Source organism: Mytilus trossulus, unplaced genomic scaffold (genome assembly GCF_036588685.1).
Source record: "Mytilus trossulus isolate FHL-02 unplaced genomic scaffold, PNRI_Mtr1.1.1.hap1 h1tg000103l__unscaffolded, whole genome shotgun sequence".
NCBI lineage: Eukaryota > Metazoa > Mollusca > Bivalvia > Mytilida > Mytilidae > Mytilus > Mytilus trossulus.
In genome coordinates, this window is record NW_026963296.1 from 978266 (window position 1) to 999971 (window position 21706).

General features: G+C 33.0%; 1 protein-coding gene across 1 annotated transcript; it reads left to right on the forward strand.

Annotated features, from left to right (window-relative positions):
• Positions 1-8958: 8958 nt before the first annotated feature.
• On the forward strand, positions 8959-21694 carry LOC134699955 (uncharacterized). Its single transcript, XM_063561358.1, has 5 exons — positions 8959-9451; positions 11650-11802; positions 17058-17205; positions 18680-18943; positions 19881-21694. Exons 1-5 carry the CDS (start codon positions 9015-9017, stop codon positions 20055-20057), a joined length of 1179 nt encoding a protein of 392 aa, XP_063417428.1. The 5' UTR covers positions 8959-9014; the 3' UTR covers positions 20058-21694.
• Positions 21695-21706: the final 12 nt, after the last annotated feature.

A 21706-nucleotide genomic window follows, 5' to 3' on the forward strand; every position in this document is an offset into this window, starting at 1 on the left:
GATGTTATAATATTTCTGCCTACAATAGTAGGGGTGGGCATTATAGTGTCTTGTTTTTGTGGTCACCTCCTGTCCTCCAAGTTGTGTGTTTGGCTGTCAGTATGTCTGTTCTCTTCAAGTGAATTTGGTCTGGTCATGATAGCTTTCAATGAATTTGTTTCGTACTTGAAACTTCGTATTTGTCTATTTTGAAATTCTAAATTCTATTCCAAATTAACATTTTGACTATATCACAGTTCACTACATGAAAAAGTAATCTTGTGAAATAAATACATAATTATAAAGACAAATCTGGTTTTGAAAGATAAATAAAGTGGTGCTTGGATAAAATTTATAGGAAAACTAATAAAATGTGAATATTTTTAATACTCTGAGTTTATATGCCTAATTATGGTTGTCATCTCAGTGAATTACTGAACATATAAATATTATAGGGCAAATATGGCTAGGAGTTATTTTTTCCCTGGCTAATGGACTAACAAAGTATTGGTCAGCTTTATATGTCAACATATTTATTTGTTCATATGATGAATCAATAATTCTTATAAATAGTTTAATGTAGCTCAGCACAACCTGGTAATAATTTAGATAAAAGTATCTTAATCATGCATGAAAATCACATTTTTATGAAAAGAATACATAGATTTTTTTTCAAATTTACAAGATTTTGTTATAATATGCTTATATAAATGTAAAAATAAAATGATGTCACCAAACTTGTTTTCTTGCTAAAAGTGCACTCCCTGAAATGTCTCCCCTGCTTTACTTGTCATACTGAATTGATGTTAAAAGTGTGTGATATGCAAGTTTCACTATAAGTTCCACATAAACCCAACATTATCAATGTAAATGAGGTCAAGGCCAGACAAACCCTACCAGGCAAAGATTTACACCTTACTGTAGACCAAAAATAGTAATCATATTGCATATGGTATACAAGAAATAGACCTAATTACGAAAATTAAACATTGACTATTTATACCATGAAAATGATGGTCAATGTCAGATAAAGCCTACTGAACAAAATGCACGTCATACAATTATTCCATACGCTAAATATACATGTAGTTGACCCAATAGTTTACAGAATTTATAAACAAACATAACCATAAAATAAACATTACCTAATGAAGTTGAGGAGATATGAACCCTGCAAGACAGACACATAACTATCATTACAGTCTTTGAATATAGTACAGTTGACCTATTGCCTATATAATCTAATAAACAAACATCACCATGGAAACCTTATAATGTCTGGATTGATTTCTTTTTGTTGAATATAACTTTTAATACTATTGTGCTATTTTGTGAAAAATATGTCTAGGATAAAGGGAAATTTTGTATGCATTGAAGTGTTAAAATTATATAACTTACAATACATGTTCTTATGTTTAAAACTACAAACTTAAGAGAAGAGAAAGATACCAAAGGGACATTCAATATCATAAGTCGAAGATAAACTGACAACGCCATATAAAAAAAGAAGGATCAAACAAACGAACAACAATATACAGAAAACTGAAGATGGAGCATCACAAACTCCAATCAAAACCGGGGTGATCTTGTGTGCTCTGAAAAGGAAAACATATCCTGTTTCAAGTTCAGCACCCACCCTGTTGTTCATGTAACAACGAATCCGGTAATAAGTCTATAATAGACTTATTATAGACTTATTACCGGATTCGTGGAAATTACATAAGATGACGAGTGTGGCTTCATATTTAGTTGATGATAATGACAAACTGGACATTTTGATATAATGAAACAATTGCAATTGATTCACAATTTCTTAAGAACTATAGGCAGGTGTAGAGGAACACTTGACCAAATGAATTAGTATCAACTAGGGTCTCCAGATTATTTGCCAACAGCATGGTTTATCAAAACAACAGCATAATCAAACAGATACAGTTAGAGGTTATCTCGGGGACCATTTCACTACTTAATTGATAGGGGTGCCGCTGGGTTTCTGGGGATGTTATACATCTCAGTATTCAACAACTAGCAGATGTCTACACCTTTCTGTATAGCTTTGGGTCGTCCAGTAAACATATAAATGCAGTGTATGAAATGCAACACAAACCATATTAACCATCAATATTTCAGAATCGCAAACATCTTCGACAAAAAAGATAGTACTACCCTTTGAAACGAGGTTTTTTTTCAGACTTGCGCCGCTAGGCACATAACACAAAAACTATAAAAAGGACTTTTTAATTGTTTTACATTGTCGTATCGGGGCTTTTTATAGCTGACTATGCGGTATGGGCTTTGTTCATTGTTGAAGGCCGTACGGTGACCTTTAGTTGTTTATGTCTGTGTCATTTTGGTCTCTTGTGGACAGTTGTCTCATTGGCAATCATACCACATCTTCTTTTATATAGTCTGCAAATAATAACCAGAATAAGAAGTAATTATACTGACTAACTATACTTTATAATATAATGTCAATTTGCACGATAACGATATGATTCCATAACAAATACTAGTAGTGGTAAACATTGTAATAAGGAACTATATCGAATAGAATTAAGCTTTTGAACTTGAATAAAATTATAAACTTTAGTCATACTTAAGGACGAACAATAACACTCAAATACGGTAAGCGCCAGTTTTTAATAACACTACGTAAAACTATTTTTTATAGAAATATTCTTTATAAAGCACAGAGGTGTCAGTATTCACCTCAAAAACTAACAAAACCTTTGAATAGACTTATTAAGAAGGGATATAGTTACGATACTGTTGTCAGGTCATTAAAGATTGCATATTTTGGCGTTAATATTGATTCACTTATAGGGTCTTTGCATCGGAACTAAACAATTTAAAAAAAAACCAGTTGTTGGCATGACACGAGTTATGTTCTTCTCATATATTTTATGATGGTATGATACTAAACCCCTAACGGGAAGGATTGTGCTTGATGTTCATATGATGAAGACATAATCTTTCAGTCAGTTTAATTGAGGTCTGGAGCTGGCATGTCAGTTAACTGCTAGTAGTCTGTTGTTATTTATATATTATTGTCATTTTATTTATTTTCTTTGGTTACATCTTCTGACATCAGACTCGGACTTCTCTTGAACTGAATTTTAATGTGCGTGTTGTAATGCATTTACTTTTGTACATTGGCTAGAGGTATAGGGGGAGGGTTGAGCGCTCACAAACATGTTTAACCCCGCAGCATTTTTGCGCCTGTCCCAAGTCAGGAGTCTCTGGCCTTTGTTAGTCTTGTATTATTTTAATTTCAGTTTCTTGTGTACAATTTGGAAATTAGTATGGCGTTCATTATCGCTGAACTAGTATATATTGTTTAGGGGCCAGCTGAAGGACGCCTCCGGGTGCGGGAATTTCTCGCTACATTGATGGTGACCTTCTGCTGCTGTTTTTTCTATGGTGGGGTTGTTGTCTCTTTGACACATTCCCCATTTCCATTCTCAATTTTAGTATGTGTGCTATTTACAGCTAGGAGATAGATTAAAGGCAAAAATGTATTGCAAATACAAGACCACTAAATTTTCTCGAAAACCACCAGATCACCAGATGTATAGTCTTGGACCATCGTTTTTTTTGTTTTTTTTTATCTTTAAAGACTTGCAATAGATTTCAACAAATGAATTTATTCTTATCACACTTTCCATGGAAAGACAAGTTTCAGCTTTTAAATGCAAAATAACAACAAAAATCTTTTTTTTTGTCATGGTATTACAACATAGTACGGGTTGTACTGTACTGCAATATTCTAGGAAATACTTCATAGAAAAATCCATATACATAGGAGTACAGGAAGATACCACCATCTTGAATGAACACTTGTGAAACACTTGCCTGACAAGGGCCCATGATTGGTTTAATAATATAATGTCTAATGTCTAATGTCTAATGTCTAATGTACGGATTTTCAATAAGAAAAAAAAATAACAATAAAATAACACTTGAATGATGCTGCAATCTTTTAATCGGAAAATAAGTGTCCATTCCGTTCAATATTGACTAATTGGAACAAAATTTCAGTAAAGTCATAAGCACTACCCAATGGTACCTTTTTGCAGTGAATTAAAATTTTAATTCATTTTTCTGGGATATTTTACATATTTCAGTTCAACCATTTCAAAGGGCTTAGATTGGTGAACAGCCTGGCGGTCCAAATAAAATTATAAGGGCTGTATTCTTTATGGATATAATTCTAACAAATGAAAGAAAAATATAATGGTGAAAGAAAATCTGAATTATCAAACCTATGACTAGATCATCGCCAAGGGACTTTATAAAAAAAGTGATGTGATCGGATTGCCAATGAGACAACTATCCACCAGTTCAAATAAATTTGATAAAAGCAATTATGTGCAATATGTACGGCCTTTAACCATTAGAAACCCCAATACCGTATAGTCGACTGAAAAGGTCCCGATATATATATATATAAAAATGTGAAATAATTCAAACGAGAAAAACTAACAGCCTAATTCATAACGAAACTATTTTCGAGAACTAAGCACTGATACAAGTACGACAGACGCGAACCAACGACAACCACCGAACTATATGCTTCTGTTTGGGATATAAACATACATAATGTGGCTAGAATAAACCCTTTTGTTAGCGCTCACCACTGCCCCAACCTGGGATTGTGGTGTAATAATAAACTGTATAATTTAGTAGCAATTGGCTTAGCTCAAAGGAAAAACACAATACAAACAAAACACCGAAATAAGAGTACTTGCATTTACTGAAATCTCTCTCAGATTACCAACTGATAAACACTATAATACAGTAATATAACAAATACTGGGATACATGTGCCCCTATTATATAGAATAACTAATAAATGTCGAAGTTTGATTTAACACCACAAAAAGATATTTCAAGAACGAATTAGATTCCATTGTTGTTAGGTAACTATTTATGTTCAACCTATTGCTGCACCATTATATCAGAGGCGGATTTAGGGGGGGGGGCAGGGGGCCCGCCCCCCCCTTTTTGGGAAAAAATTTGGTTGCTTATATAGGGAATCATTGAAGCGTGACTGGTGTGGGCCACCTCTTAGGTCAGTCAGTGCCGGGGCCCCCACTTATGAAAATTTCTGGATCCGCCACTGTATATATTCAACTGTTTTAATTCAATACTTTGTGTGAATATGCCATTCTGTGAACCTTTGTTCTAATCTTTTTGTTACAATAAAGAAAATTCATTATATCAAAAAATATTTTAAAAAAATTCTCACAGACGCCTTCTGTGCACACCCAATGTATTTAGTTAGTGTAAAGACGTCTTAGTAGTCTGAAAAACGCATGTTACCTTGTGCAATGCCAAAATATTATTAAACAGTATGTAGCTAAATGAGTTTTTCATAACTGTACACACACATATATATATATGTGCAATATGTACGGCCTTTAACCATTAGAAAATCCAATACCGTATAGTCGGCTGAAATATATGTATAGCAATCTTTATTATTCAATTATGTCTTAATAAGAAACAATCAATCAGCCGTGATCAGTACCAATAAAACAATATCTAAAGATTTTACTTCTGTGTAAAACTAATGACCTTTAAGAATGGGTTTATTAAAACGAGCAATTAGCTAACACGATTCGTATATAAATTTTTGGGCTTTATGAACAACATCAATGTAAAAATTGGGATATGATATACCGTTGTTTATGCATTTATAGGACTATACAGGTGCATCCTAAATTCTTATCAAGACCTCTGTATCAATGAAAGAATGTTGCAAATATTTTAATTAATGTGTTGTAACAAAATCTCTGACTAAATAATTCATCAGATATACAAAAATTCCGTTCATTAAAACGCGACTACAGACACTGGCATGGCGAACACCGTGTTAAAATAGTCACACCATAAAAGTCGCCGATATCACTGATAAAAAATAGAACGAAAATTCGTCTCCTTTGCTGTTATTTTTGTATAGAGTTTCACTTGTTGTACTGAAATATCCAAATTTAGAAAAGGACAATTAATGCAGTCTATATATAAGATAAATTATTCAAAGTAAATGTCTGTGATTCATGACTATACGGGGAACAAGTCTGCTATTAATAAAGGAGCGAAATTGGTGCGCATAGTGAATACTCACAACCTGCCGATAAACTTTATTTCCTAAATGTACATGATATCTAGCATTATTTCCTTTTCAGTACAGAAAAAAGGCTTTATAAAAAAGAATTGAGTCAAAAACAAATGCAACCAGATTTACCAAAGGACCATTTAATCTATTAAAAGTACACGTACTTCTCTTTGGTATGGCTGTTTAGTGTACAGAGTCATCATAACTATTAACTTAAATGAGCGAACCATCGAAAGCACTTAAATACCTCTTTCAAACAAAAACATTATCGTAATCAATAAACTTCAATAACAAGTTTTAAGAATAAAATTAAAGATAGCAACTATGGCAATGTTTTCTAGTAAAATGCATACGAAATTTACAGAGAATATTAAGATTTGGTAACTAAGTTGAACGCATCAATCTCATTGAAATAGAGATAAAGGATACAACAGATACAGTTAAGTCTGCCTCATATATTTTGACAGTAAGGATCGGTTGAAAACAAAACTTTGCGACAAAATGGATGATTTCCTAATGGTGAACTTTCCATTTCTATGTAGCAACATTCCAGCAGCGCCTGCATACGGAGTACATATCTCCCAAATGATACGATATCCACGGGCTATTATTTCCTAGTATGATTTCCTTGATAGAGATAGTGGGTTGCTGCTAACAAGAAAGCTATTAAACCAAGTGTTCCAAATGGTGGAGTTGAAATCATCCCTTTGTGAATTTTAAGCACACTGACCGCTACTGAATATACATGTCACAGATGATGTCGAATATGTTCCCTATGTCGTAACTAAAATCCCGTTCCATCGAATGTGACCTCCTACCGAATTCGACTATTTGCCGTGTTTGTAAATCAATAACATGATCAACACGACGGGTGCCGCATGTGGTGCAGGATCTGCTTACTCTACGGTGGCATCTGACAGCAGCCCAGATTCTGGTGGGGTTTGTCTTACTTAGTCTTTAGTTTTCTATGTTGTTTCTTGTGTACTATCATCATGTTACTGTCTGTCTGTCTTTTTTTTTTTTAGCCATGGCGTTGTGAGTTTGTTTTCGATGTATGAGTTTGACTGTTCCTCTCGTATCTTTCACAACTTTAGGTTAAACAGATCTAAATCAAAAGCTGGGGTACTTTAAAAACTATGATTCTTATATACAAGTAAATCCAATGTTGCAAGAGTAAGTAGTAATATACATCTATGTTGTATTTATTCGCTGGGGTGTAAAAATATAGTTCTTGTTCTTTTGAAAATCAGTATCGAAAAAACCTACAAAAGAGTGGCTGCCGCTTGTTATTTGTGAGGTTGTCAGGTCGGTCCCAATTAAACATATGTAACGTCCATATTCTTCAGAGCCGGTTTATTTAGACGTTTCTGATTTTGAATTCTTAAAATTGTACGTTACTTTACTGTATTTATTTCCTTATGTCATTCTTCTCTTATTCATTTCTCTATCTCTCTTATTCACGCTCTATCTCTCTTTTTGTATATGCAGTATAAAAGTATAAAAATTAATGCCGCTACAGTGATGGACACAGGGGGTCCATGGCCGTTTTGACCCTCCATTTTATTAACGATCAATGCATTTAATAAAAAAATTGGGACATGTGGTTGGAACCCGCCCCCCCCCCCCCCCCAACACACACACACACACCTCGTATTGACAAAAACGTTGATATTCAGTGAAATCGACGATGTCAATGTAATTTCAAATACTTCTAACCATTTACCATCAGAGACATGGTTTACTATTATTGTAAAGTGACACACCTTCTACTCTGAAACAATAATGTAATCAATTGGCTCCTTATATTATGACGTTTGATGAAGACATGCTATCTTTATAATGCTATACTGTGCATGCAGTAACCCTTTCGTCATCGAAAAGATACAACACTGACGCAAACAGTTACGCATAGTGTACACAAAGAATTGAGATGTTTTTATTTGAAACAAAATGAATTATCGGACGTGTTTTTCTCGGTGCTGATAAACTGATGATATTTGCCAATATATGACATATATCCTGGCATGCTTCACATGGTTGTCGTTACGATGTACTTAATTTGTACATTTTATTAAAAAAAATCATTGATAAATATTCATACAGAAAAGAGAAAAATAATAGACGACTTAATATATGATCAAATAAACTGATATAATCAATGGGCTTTGCTAATTGTTGAAGGCCGTACAGTGACATATAGTTCTTAATTTATTATTCATTGACAATCATACCACATCTTCAGTTGATTTATAGTATATGACACCCCCCCCTTTTTTTGAACGATATACAGTTAAACATTGGAATAACTTCAAGAAAGATGACACTGATAGATAATTCTGGGTTTCTAACACCTTATATTTGTTATAATTTAACAATTTCAATAGTCCAAAATAGTTCTTATAAAAAGTATTTTGTTAATGAAATTTATAAGATCTAATAAAACAGAAAAGCGAGTGACGAATAATCTAAGCCGTGCACTACAACAAAGAAATAAATGTAGCAAATAATCACTTATGTAAACTCTATTTATAATTCTAATATTTATTGTCATATAAACTCTGAAAAATAAGTTTGTGACAAATAATATAAACATACACACAATACATTTAACACTGTTTAACAAACAAAACCATAAAAACAAAAAAACAAAAACAATCTATCAGATGATATATAAATATATATATTACTTGAGTTTTTAAGCCCCTCCCCCTTTTCCATCACCGATAAAACACAATTGGTTTAATAATAATACTGGTAAACAATGTTAGGTTTTTATTTAAAACAAAAATAATATACTCGAACGTGTTTTCCTCATTTTAAACCAATCCCTGTCAATCACATGTTGTTACATGAATATTCATACAAGCCTCGGTAGTTGACGCACTTCACTGTTTGTAATTTAGTAATCTATGTCAACATGGCTGGACCTCCGAGAACATCTTCTTTCCCAGATCTTTCTCGTGACTTTACAAAGCCAGCATTGACTAACATCTCCGAAAGAGAATTTGTACAGGAATCAGAATTTTTTAAACAACGACCATATAGCTCACAGGTTCCATTTTCTTATAAGTGTGTATCGAAATGGGAGAGACGGATTGTCGAAGATGTTTTTCAAATATATTACAATGACAATTTTTGTGAGAGCCCTTCGGATATAATGAGCAGAATTGGATTTGTTGGTAACCTATCAAAAGAGCAGAAAGAGTACATTGAAACTATAATAAAATATCTTCACATTGATGTTGGAGATGGGGAACTTACGGAGGTGTATATTGCAAATGTACCTCGGGACAGGCTAATTGTTGACTCAAAATTTAAAGAAATTTTGGAAAATCTGGATAATGAAAAGGAAGAGTATGACAATATTTGTTTTATTTATACCCTAGCATGACTATAATGACTAAGAAAGAAGATGTGGTATGATTGCCAACGAGACAACTGTTCACAAGAGACCAAAATGACACAGACATTAACAACTATAGGTCACCGTATGGCCTTCAACTAAATGTATAAACAAAGTCCATACTGCATATATAGTCAGCTATAAAAGGCCCTGACGGGACAATGTAAAACAATTCAAACGAGAAATTAAATAAAAAAAAAATAAACAAATAAATATGTAACACATTTATAAACAAATAACAACCACTGAATTATAGGCTCCAGACTTGGGACAGGCACATACAAAAATAATGTGGCAGGGTTAAACATGTTAGCGGAATCCCAACCCTCGATCATGTCTATTAATTTTGACCGTTATGCTTTAAATAGCACTGCTACGGTTCCCATACATGAACAATTATTGGCTGTGTATATTTATTATTGATACATTTTTAATTGATCGTAATTTGTAAACAAAAAGTGAGATGTGACAAAATGTAACAGGTGATGACACGTGTTCTGAATCTCTACAGACTGATAATTGGCAACACATCATGTGCTGGACATTTACAACCTTGTTTATCATTGTGTCCCTTTTTAAAAATAAATTGAGATAGAAGTGCTGTTAGTCAGCTCCAACATACTTGTATCTTTCCATTTAGCTCTAAAGAAGGAATTATACCTTCATCAGAATGCACAGAAAAAATTTATACTCGTAGACACAGTAAATCCTATCATTGCATACAATGTAGGAAGTCTGTGTTTTTCAGACTCTGGCTGAACATTTCAAGTCAGTTACAACGTAGCACTGAACTTGAATTACTGGAAGATAGGGAACTTAAAAAATAACACACATATATATACATGTATATCAGTCAGAATCGGATATGAATAAGTCTAAATCTGATTTTGACCATGTTGACTCATAGAGTTCTAAATTTGTAGATTCAAAGATTTGTCTCCCTTTAATATTAGACAATTAATGGCTTCAATAAGTCAATTAGTGTAAAGCAAGAAATATTTGACCTATAATAAAAAGTTGTAGATAATGACTCCCACAAGTAGATAAGTATAAAAAATTGGCCATCTTCAAGACCAACGCATATTTATAAAAAGGTCATGCATCTATATGTAATTCAACAATGCTTTGTCTTCTAAAGAAAAATATGCAGGAGAGCTTAAAAAAACAGAACTTTACCATCTAGAGCCACACTAATGAGAAAAATAATCTTATGTTTGGTAAAAATGTTTATTTAGATAATTATATATAGATACATGTAGCTGATCATGTCCTTGTTAACTTTCAGACTGAATTTTGATAACTATGTATGATGTCATAGGTGGTGCACATTGGCCAGCAAATGAAATTAGGTCTTTTCATATAAAATATAAATAGACTTAAACAAGTCTGTCATTTTCCGACTTAAATAAGCCTGAAAATTAAACACAGAATTGACCTCTTGTCGTACATGTAGATGGGACATTCATAAATGAATATATATAATGTTGTTAGTAGGTCTATCTGTCCACTCGTCATACAAAATCAAGAGACCGTTTTTATCAATTTCAAATTTGATGACACTTGTTTAGAATATCTAATTAATCATTTGGTGTTTGAAGACTCCCTTTTGATTTTCAACATTTTTCTGATTTGTCATTTCTGAAAACGAGTTGATTTAAGGTCATTGACATCGTTATGCAATGTCATGTCAGTTAACATTGTTTATAATGCCATCCTCTACAGGGGCAGATCCAGCCATTTCAAAAGGGGGTTCCCAACCCAGGATAAAGGGAGTGTTCCAACCATATGTCCCAATTTAAATGCATTGATCTGTCAAAAAAGGGGGTCCAACCCCCCTGGATCGGCCACTGCTCTATATTCTTTTTTCGTAATTTTCTTCTTGCTACAATTTTAATATGCATAAGACAGGTGTATCATTGGCTCCTAATCATGCTGATGGAACTGTTTATTGTGGGTTTAATCCATTTTGTTTCAGGACAGCTTGCAAAAGTAGAACTTGTTGAACTAGTGAATATTTAATAAAAATAGTTTTATAGTAGTGTCATTTTTTTAAATTTTCAGATACATCTGTGGTAGTCTATAATTATGTTTGCCTTGGTTTTTAGTTAACTGCCTACAGCGCTGACAGTGCTTTGATTTATATTTTCAGACACATACGTGGTAGAGTCTATAAATTCCTTTGTTCTATCACTGACCTTCTGGATGCATTAACAGTTTGTAGAAATATTTCGGATGCTTATGATGGAGGACATTATACCACACTGTTTCGTACATTTGCAGAATTATGTTGTTTAAATGCCAAGTAAGTTGGGTTTTTTGTACATTTGTCTTATTTAAAGGGCATGAAGGGGCTGGTCCTGCTGTACTGTGTTACCCATTTCCATCCATCAGTCAGTCTGTGTGAATGTTCATGAGCAGATCCAGCCATTTTAATAAGAGGGGGTTCTCAACCCAGGACAAAGGGGGGATCCAACTATATGTCCCCATTTAAATGCATTGGATGGCCAACAAAAGGGGGGCAACCCACGACCCCCCCCCCCCCTGGATCTGCCACTGATGTTTATTTATCCATCCATCTGCTAAAAAGATACCCTTAACTTCTATTGAAAGTCATTTAATTCTATTTTTATAGTGAACCAACTGATTGTCTAACAGCTTAATTCCTATATATGTTGATTACACATGCACATTGTTACTCATAAATTCAAAATAGATATGGGAAGATGTGGTACGAGTGCCAATGAGACAACTCTCCATCCAAATAACAATTTATAAAAGTAAACCATTATAAGTCAAGGTATGGCCTTCAACAGGAAGCCTTGGCTCACACCGAACTTTAAACTATAAAGGGCTCCAAAATTTCTAGTGTAAAACCATTCAAACGGGAAAGTCAACGGTCTAATCTATATAAAAAAAAAACGAGAAACAAGAAACAAGTATAAAAAAACGACAACTACTGTACATCATATTCCTGACTTTGAACAGGTGCAAACATTTGCAGCAGGATTAAACATTTTGATGGTACCAAACCTTCTCCCTTTTTCTGAATCAATAGTATAACAATACAACATATACAACATAGAAAAAAGTAAAATCACAAAAATACTAAACGTAGAGGAAAATCAATTCCGAAAGTCCATAATCACATGGCAAAATCAAATAACAAAACGCATCAAAAACGAATGGACAAGAACTGTCATATTCCTGACTTGGTACAGGCATTTTCAAATGTAGAAAATGGTGGATTAAACCTGGTTCTATCATGTCTATAGTGCTAACCCTCTCACTTTAATGACAGTCTCATAAAATTCCGTTATATTTACATTGGTGCGTTTAACAAACAGACACAATAAACAAAATAGTCAAAACATGGGTACATCAGTCATCATCGTATATAACAATTTCAAAAGGAACAATCTAACAGAACTCAAACACATCACTATCTACGAATACATTGATTGATTTGAGTGTCTGACGTCCAAAATTGTTATACGTCACATAACTTTGTCATTCAATGTGCATACAAACAATTTTAAAATTTTAAAAATTCATGATGTTCCCTGCAACCTGGTTAAGGGGTCAAATCAGTTTCTATATTCATAGGTGACGCTTAAATGGGGCCATTTTTTGAGAAATTCTAGGGAAGGGAAACTTTCATCAAATAATTATGAATTAAATTCAAATTCGAGAAAACATAAAATTTTGTTAGAAATGTAATTATATGAATTGGTGGGTATTTTGAAATTAAACAAAAATCTAACTAGTTAAGGATTCTTGTTGAGTACATGTCAAGCATGTGCTTTCAGGAAAAATGTCCTAAAGATTTTTTTTTTTTGCATAAAATAGTCCAAAACATTGCTATGGCACTGATTAGTGCGGTTCAATTATTGGAAAATGACGCAGTCATTGTTCCATAACTGTCGACCTGAACTTCATTACATTGCTCTGCCTACCGCGCTTGGTTTCGTATTTCCTATTTTCCAAACAAACTGGAATCTGCTTGTGTTATCATTATGCATCATTGTGTAGTATTAAACCAGCCAGGACCCAGTTTACACTGGTTTTTGCTTGTATTCCACTACACTCGAACAAAGTGTTGTAGTTTGACGGGAACCAGTTTTAGAATTTGTAAACTACAAAACGTAATCGGTTATTGTTCATTCCGTTTTGGTGTTTCATACCGACTTATATGGTTTGAATAAGCTTAAGACCATTCAAACATTAATGTGATAGGTATATTAAAGATTGTTTTACAAAAGGATTGAACTGTTTTACTTTCAAAGTCGTACTATAGGGATATCTGTCATATACGGATTTCCACTCTCACCGGTTAATTTCTTCTTTTACACGTGCTTTGGAAACTTCCTGTTTAAACGCAAGTTTTAAAATTGTTTTTGAGTGAATTAAACTTATTTTAACAATCATGAAGCGTTCCAGAATAATTTTAAAACAGTTTCTTCTTCTCTTTGATGATGGAAAATAGGTTTTCTCAAGAAAATACCGCAAACGATCGCATAGGAATTGAAACGTACAAGTCAAGTCGGCACCTGGTTAAATTGGCATCTAGTCAAATCGGCACCTATTCGACGTCAATTCGGCATCCAATAATATTTGATATAATATTTTCTATTCAATTAATTAATTACTGTTACCAAGTACATAGTGAATATGTTGTTGTGTATTTTGGTAAACCACGAAACGAAAGTGAATATGTAGTGTATAAAGGTAAACAACGAAGCCCTTACCAAAGCTGTTGTTTTAACAATTAGACAATTTGTGTAATTGTAAAAAACAAGTCAATTATTAAAATAAAATGGAAAACTATGAGTCCCTTTCAATAAATCAAACTTTCATGCCAAATAATTAGCAAATTTAAGGTGTTTGTTTTTCAGTAAAAAAAAACCAACAATCCTGTAAAATGCTCAACTGGTTAAAATAATGCAGAAAAATACACAATATCTCATGTATTAGTCCAAATAATTATGACGTCTGGCAAGGCTATTTTATTATTTTTCTGGGACGCCTTCCTACGACGTTCAGGTGCCAATTTAACTAGGTGCCAGTTTGACTAGAATTCTTTGACAAATGTTTGAAACTATCTGAGTTTCATTAGACACAAACAAAAAGCAGTAACAAACAAAAAGCAGTAACAAAAAGATTATTTACTTAATATTTTGTGGGAGAAGGGGGTTCAGACTGTGTGGCATCAGGTCTGTTTGTGCCCAATACATTTTCGCACCCTACACGTTCGCACATTCACACTCTACTCATTCACGCCCAACTTTAATTCAAATTCAAGTTGGATAATTGGAAAATTATGGTTGTTGTTTTAAATTGCTTTGGTGTAAATACTGAATGTATTTATAGCTTGGTATGAGTAAAACATTGAAGATTTTAAAGGAAAAAACTCAAAAGATAATTGTTTTTAACAGCTTGGTCCCATTGATCTGAAACAACGAAACAATAAAACATAGAAACCAAAATATAGCAATCCACTAATATAACCAAAACATGATAAAATTTATTCAACACGCAGAAACAAACATAGTCAGAATCTCACTTCATTTTGAAACAAGTCAATGAAACAAGTTATAGCAATACACTAACCAAAACATGATTAAGAGTTATTCAACACAAAATAAAACGTTGACAAAATACCACTTTATTTAGAAAGGATTATTATTATTTTTAGCAATACCTTATCCAAAACATAATTAAGATTTATTCAACACAAAAAAAAAATTGCTGTCTCACTTTATTTTGAGACAATGACAACAATTATACTTATAAGAAAACACTTGCTTACATAGTTATTAAACACAAAACCAATTAAGATTGGGTGCGAACATGTAGGGTGTGAAAGTGAAAGGGGTGAAAATGAGTGGGCGCAAACGTGAATGGAAGCAAACGGACTCAGATTCAGACTATGTACCAGTGAGAAATATACAAGCCTTTCTACGGTATTTATTTGTACAATTCAGCTAGTCTTGACCTATTCATTTGTCTTAAAAAACCAGCCAGTTGTCACCTTCACTTCACACACACACACATATACGAATATCAAGTATATGCTTACGATACATGTTGCATTGTTAAACTAATTACGGTATGTGAAAATCAAGACTTGCATAAAAACTATCCCAATATTAGAGACAGTGGCGTCATTTTTCTTCAGAGCTTTCAGCTCTTTGATTTTTAAAAGAGTTATGTCCCTTGGAAATAATCATGGACATTGTTTTGTTTGCACTCTCACGTGTACATTTCTTGCCAGATTTTTATAAAACTCATTTCAATGGTTTATACATGTATCAGAAATGTCATAGACAAGTTCGAAAATCAGTGCCTTTTTCATTTTTAATGACTTATGCCCCTTGTGAATTTTGGTTATATTGAAAATTTCATTGTAAGCGCTCTCACGTGATGATTCTTGCCAGGTTTTTTTATCAAACTTAAATCAAAGGTTCATATCAGCAATGTCTTGGACAAGTTAAAACATCATGGAAATATTAATTATACGGAGCATTGCATTGAAAGTGCTTTCAAGTCTACATTTCTCTTAATTAAGATACATGTATTTATAAAAAAAATATATAAGTTGTTGCCCTTGAACAGATAAAATATGTGCAACACAGGGGACATTGGAACTCTGTTCTTTCATTGTCTTTTATTTTGCAGAAATTTGCATAGAATACAAGCTCAAAACCATGTCTCAGATTTCTAATATAACGCCCTATATGAAATAATGGCTGGCTCTACCTGTATTATTGTTCTGATATTATTTTATTTTTTAAACAGAACCTTTCACATGTTACAAATGTATATAAAAAAAAATAGAGACACTATTTTGAGGCATTTTTTAGTACACATGTTCATATTAAAGTGGGGGCAGGGCCTCTGTGGCCCAGTGGTCTAAGTAGTTCTGTATCACTAGCATGTCTCAACACTGAGGTTGTGAGTTCGAACCCTGCATGTGGCTTGTGCGCTCGACTCCATTCTTAATTGACAAGGATTGTCAGTTTTCCTACATAAGGTCAGTGGTTCTCTCCAGGCACTTCAGCTTCCTCCCCAATGGTCAATAGTGGGTGAAGTGGCATTAAAAACCAATCAATCAATCATTATGAAGTGAAGTATTTGATTTATATGCCAAAATGCCCAGTTCCGACAATTTAGACACTAACACAGATGCCAGAATTATAGAATGATTTCAAATGATCTATATCATCAATACAAATGTCACTAAACATTTTTTTCTAAATAAGTTTTACAAATAAACAAACATTAACTGGTTGCAATTAAGATAAAATTATATGCATGATATGTAAGAATATCAAAATTGAAAATTTGAGCGATTCAGGCTCTTAGGAGCCTCTTTTTTATTTCCCCACTCAAGGAATGCACATAATAGAGTCACATTGTCTTTTATGATTTAAAAGGAAAGATAATCACATACAAATGTATTCTATTATCATCTTCATGTTTTTTGGATGTTCAATCCAACTTAATTTTTTCCATATTTTCTTTATGACAGAAATGAAATCAATATTTTATTTATTTCAGATTAGGTGTTTCTAAATCAGATCAGTCAACATGGACAAATTTAGGAGGTCTAGATAACGTTATTTCCCAACCAGATATTCGTTTATTTAAACAGGGAGTATTTACAAAATCTTCAATCGATCGTAAGAGAGTTGTGTCTGTTGTACAGGTAATCTCTGTGTGTTTCTCCATTAACCATGTTTGAATTAAGGTTTCCTGACAAATCTATAGCAACTTTATATGTAATGAAGATAAAATTGAGAATGGAAATTGGGAATGTGTCAAAGAGACAACAACCGCACAATAGAACAGACAACAGCAGAAGGTCACCAATAGGTCTTCAATGCAGCCAGAAACTCCCGCACCCAAAGGCGTCCTTTAGCTGGCCCCTAAACAAATATATACTAGTTCAGTGATAATGGACGTCATACTAAACTCCAAATTATACACAAGAAGATGGAATTAAAAATCACACAAGACTAACAAAAGTAGATAGTTTGTATGATTATTGACTGGAATTGACTGGAATTATTCAACAAGGTACATGTATCACTGAATCAGCTGGTCTAGTGAGCTTTTTTAACTGATGACTATTAACAATATTTTGATAAGAAAAAATATAGGCATAAAGAAAACCTGGATAAGAAAGAATTCAAGCTCAGAAAAATTGCAGAAAATAGGTATAGATTTATCATTGGGTTCATTCATGCTATATTTTAGTTGACCTTTTAGCTGGCTAATTTATACAGGATACACTGCACCAAACAATCCTGTGCCTTATCATGCTTATGTTATCTGTTATATTCAGTTTTGACAAATTTTAAATAACCTAATGTACATGTACATGATGTAACCCAGAATGAGATGTGGAGACAACATGAAGCTATTCATTTCTTTTATAATTGATGTAGTGTTGTTATTCGCCTGTCGCAGAAAGTGAGACATAGGTATTACTATCTGTGGTGGCGGCGTAAACTATTTGTATAAAGCTTTATATTTCAGAAGGTACAAGACCTGGATGCTTCATACTTTGTATGCAGATACCTTATGTGACCTAGCTTCTGTCTGTCATATGTCATTGACCTCTTTTTCATGGTTCAGCAACTGCTTGAAAAAAAATATAATTTTTTCACACTTTTTATGAGTAAAAGGACAACTATGTTTGGTATATGGGTTCCTTGCAACGTCTACATGTCCATCAGACAAGGTTCACCTGACCTCAGCCTCATTTCATGGATTAGTGATCAAGGTTAAAGTTATGTGATTAGGTCTAGCTATATGTGGTGTATGGAATGATTGTAAGGGATACATGTCAGTCTGGCAGGTTTCATCTGACCTTGACCTCATTTTCTCGCTTCATTGGTCTATGTTAAGTTTTTGTGTTTTGGTCTATTTTTCTAATACTATAAGACATATGTCAACTTTATTTGGTGTGTGGAATAATTGCAAGGTGTACATGTCTGTTTTGCAGGTGTCATTTGTCCTTGACATCATTTTCATGGTTCATTGATCAATGTTAATTTTTTGTGTTTTGGTCTGTTTTTCTTATACTATATTCTCTACCTTGACCTTAAATGTCTCTCCCACTCTTGGTCCTGATACCACTAAAATTTAGGTTTTTCTTTTCTTTTTAATCTGCACAGGTAAAGAAAAGTAGACATCAAAGAGATTTGGATTCAGATAATTCTGATGGAGAAGCATCCACAAGCACTAGTTCATTTTCTTCAATGAGGTCATCAAACAGTTCAGATTCTAGTGAAAATGCACCAAAAATAGAACTGTTACTGAATAATGCAGTTTTAGGACAACATGCAGGAGAACTCTTGTTAGATCTCCACAAATTTGTAACAAAGGACTGTGATACAGATAAATATAAAATGTCAGGGATGATTGTTAAAGGCACTATGGTAAGTACTACGATTTTATCTCAGCTACCCTGAAATGCCATTTCAGATATGCAATCATTTTGTTTGTTTTATTCAATGCTATTGATAAGGGGGAGGGTAGGAATGAGCAAACAGTGAGATCTTTATATATTGAAATATGAAATCCTGAAGTCCCGAATTTAAAGAAATTTAAATCCCGGCATCCTGTAAAATGGACCTGCTCCCCCCTCTGAAATTCCATGTCAGATATGCAATCATTTTTTTGTGTTACTCAATGGTATTGATCAGCATTAGCTTACATGTCAGGAGCTGTAATGAATCAAAAGTTTCAAGGATTAGACAACCAGACAATGTGACTTGTATATTCCCTTTTAGGCATCCGTTTATTATGCTGCCTTATGCTAGTACTTCAGATTTTAAAACAACATAATCCAGAGAATTCAAAATGTATGGCATATAATAAAATTATAAATGTGTTAAAGACTTGAAAACCGTATAAAACATCATTTCATGCTCTAACATATACCATCAACGTGGAATTTGCCCTGGCCTTAAATGAATTTAGAACATAGGGGTCAAATGCAGTTTTGAGCTTATATCTCCAAAATAAAGCACTTAGAGCAAATCTGGGTAAAAATGTTCATCAAGTTCATATCTATCTTTTTTATAGATAGAGATAAATTGTTAACAGCAATAATATTCAGCAAAGTAAGATCTGCGAATAAGTCAACATGACCAAAATTGTCAATTGACCCCTTAAAGAGTTATTGCCCTTTATCAAGTTTATTTTTATAGTCAAATTAATGTTTAATAGCACATGTAACCTGCTCTAAGAGATTCAACCACTTACATCTTTAGTAGTCAAAAAGTAACCTGTTATTTGTAGTGAGACCCACAATAATGTCTCCCATCTCAATGATGTCTAGCATATATTTAAAATTTGTTGTTTTATTTTCAGGTATTTGTGACTGTACTGGAAATTTCAAGACAACATTATAGAAAATTAGCAGCAAATAAAGAACTGGAAGATGGAGATAAAGCTATGATATACTATTCTCGTCCATTTAATATTATCAATGAGAGTGATAGAAATGTATTAATTGAAAGCTTTGTAAGACTAAACAACATGCAATGATAGAAATGTATTTATTGAAAGCTTTGTAAGACTAAACAACATGCAATGATAGAAATGTATTAATTGAAAGCTTTGTAAGACTAAACAATATGCAATGATAGAAATGTATTAATTGAAAGCTTTGTAAGACTAAACAATATGCAATGATAGAAATGTATTAATTGAAAGCTTTGTAAGACTAAACAATATGCAATGATAGAAATGTATTAATTGAAAGCTTTGTAAGACTAAACAATATGCAATGATAGAAATGTATTAATTAAAAGCTTTGTAAGACTAAACAATATGCAATGATAGAAATGTATTAATTGAAAGCTTTGTAAGACTAAACAACATGCAATGATAGAAATGTATTAATTGAAAGCTTTGTATGACTAAACAATATGCAACGATAGAAATGTATTAATTGAAAGCTTTGTAAGACTAAACAATATACAATGAACAGATTTTGACAAGGGTCCAGTAATGAGTTCAGCATAGGCAAGATTAATATATGGTTCTTCTGAGTTTGTAATCATGGTAATAGTATTTTTATGAACCAATCAAACCATGGTGTATTATGGTAGCAGTTAGGAATGTTGACAAATTATTTACAGAATAATATGAACTTAAAGAATAATTTCATTTTTTTTTACCAGAGCTAAAGAGCTTCAATCAATAAAATTTCAACAAGTACAATCAAACTCATCATAGCTCGTTGAAAAAGAAACCCCACGCTTTATTGGCTATAGTGTTGGGGACAGTTGATATTGTTAGAAGAAGCCAGAGTACCCGGGGAGAACAACCCACACTAAGAAACTGATAATTCTTGAGTTGATAGGCTAGAGCTAATCAGACCCCTCGACCACAAAGGCCCCACAAAAAAAGAGAGAACTTAGAGAGTGAATCAGACCTCAATAATTGCATTATTGAAATAAGCTGAGAAATAACTTATAAACACTGTAATATATTAATAGCTACCGGTACATTAAAAAAAATCGACCTGATGCATCTGAACAATTCAATACATTTGTAAACCCTTTTCAGGTTGAAAAGTCTATAAACAATGTCTGTAACTGTTTGAAAATTGTTTGAATATCGAGTTAATGTAAGAACTTTTTTGAAATAGACCTAAACTCACCTCTTATTTCGTATTTGACCATAGCCATATACATGTACTTGTATAAGGTGGATTTCCATCTGACACAGGTCATATGACCATGTAATTCAGTGGTTGTTGTTTGTTTATGTGTTACATATTTGTTTTTTGTTCATTTTTTAATACAAATAAGGCTGTTAAATTTCTCATTTGAATTGTTTTACATTGTCATATCGTTGCCTTTTATAGCTGACTATGGGGTATTGGCTTTTAGCTTCATTGTTGAGGGCAGTACAGTGACCTATAGTTGTTAATGTCTGTGTCATTTTGGTCTCTTGTGGAGAGTTGTCTCAATCGCAATCATACCACATCTTCCTTTTTTTATAGCTTTTAATAAATGTAAATACAGATATACCTTTTTCCATGCCATTTCTTGTTGTGAAGTGTATCTAAGAATGTCATTATAAGAAACAAGTGTTGAGCAAATTTAATTTTATGATATTGTTATATTTCTGTTTTATGATGTACAATACAACTAGAAAAGAGTTGATGGTTCAAAACAACAATTGTT

Coding starts and splice junctions, on each gene's coding strand:
- LOC134699955 (XM_063561358.1), top strand. CDS start 9,015: ATGGCTGGACCTCCGAGAACATCTTCTTTCCCAGATCTTTCTCGTGAC. Junction 9,452..11,649: donor CTGGATAATGAAAAGGAAGA/GTATGACAATAT, acceptor TTATATTTTCAG/ACACATACGTGGTAGAGTCT. Junction 17,206..18,679: donor GAGTTGTGTCTGTTGTACAG/GTAATCTCTGTG, acceptor TAATCTGCACAG/GTAAAGAAAAGTAGACATCA.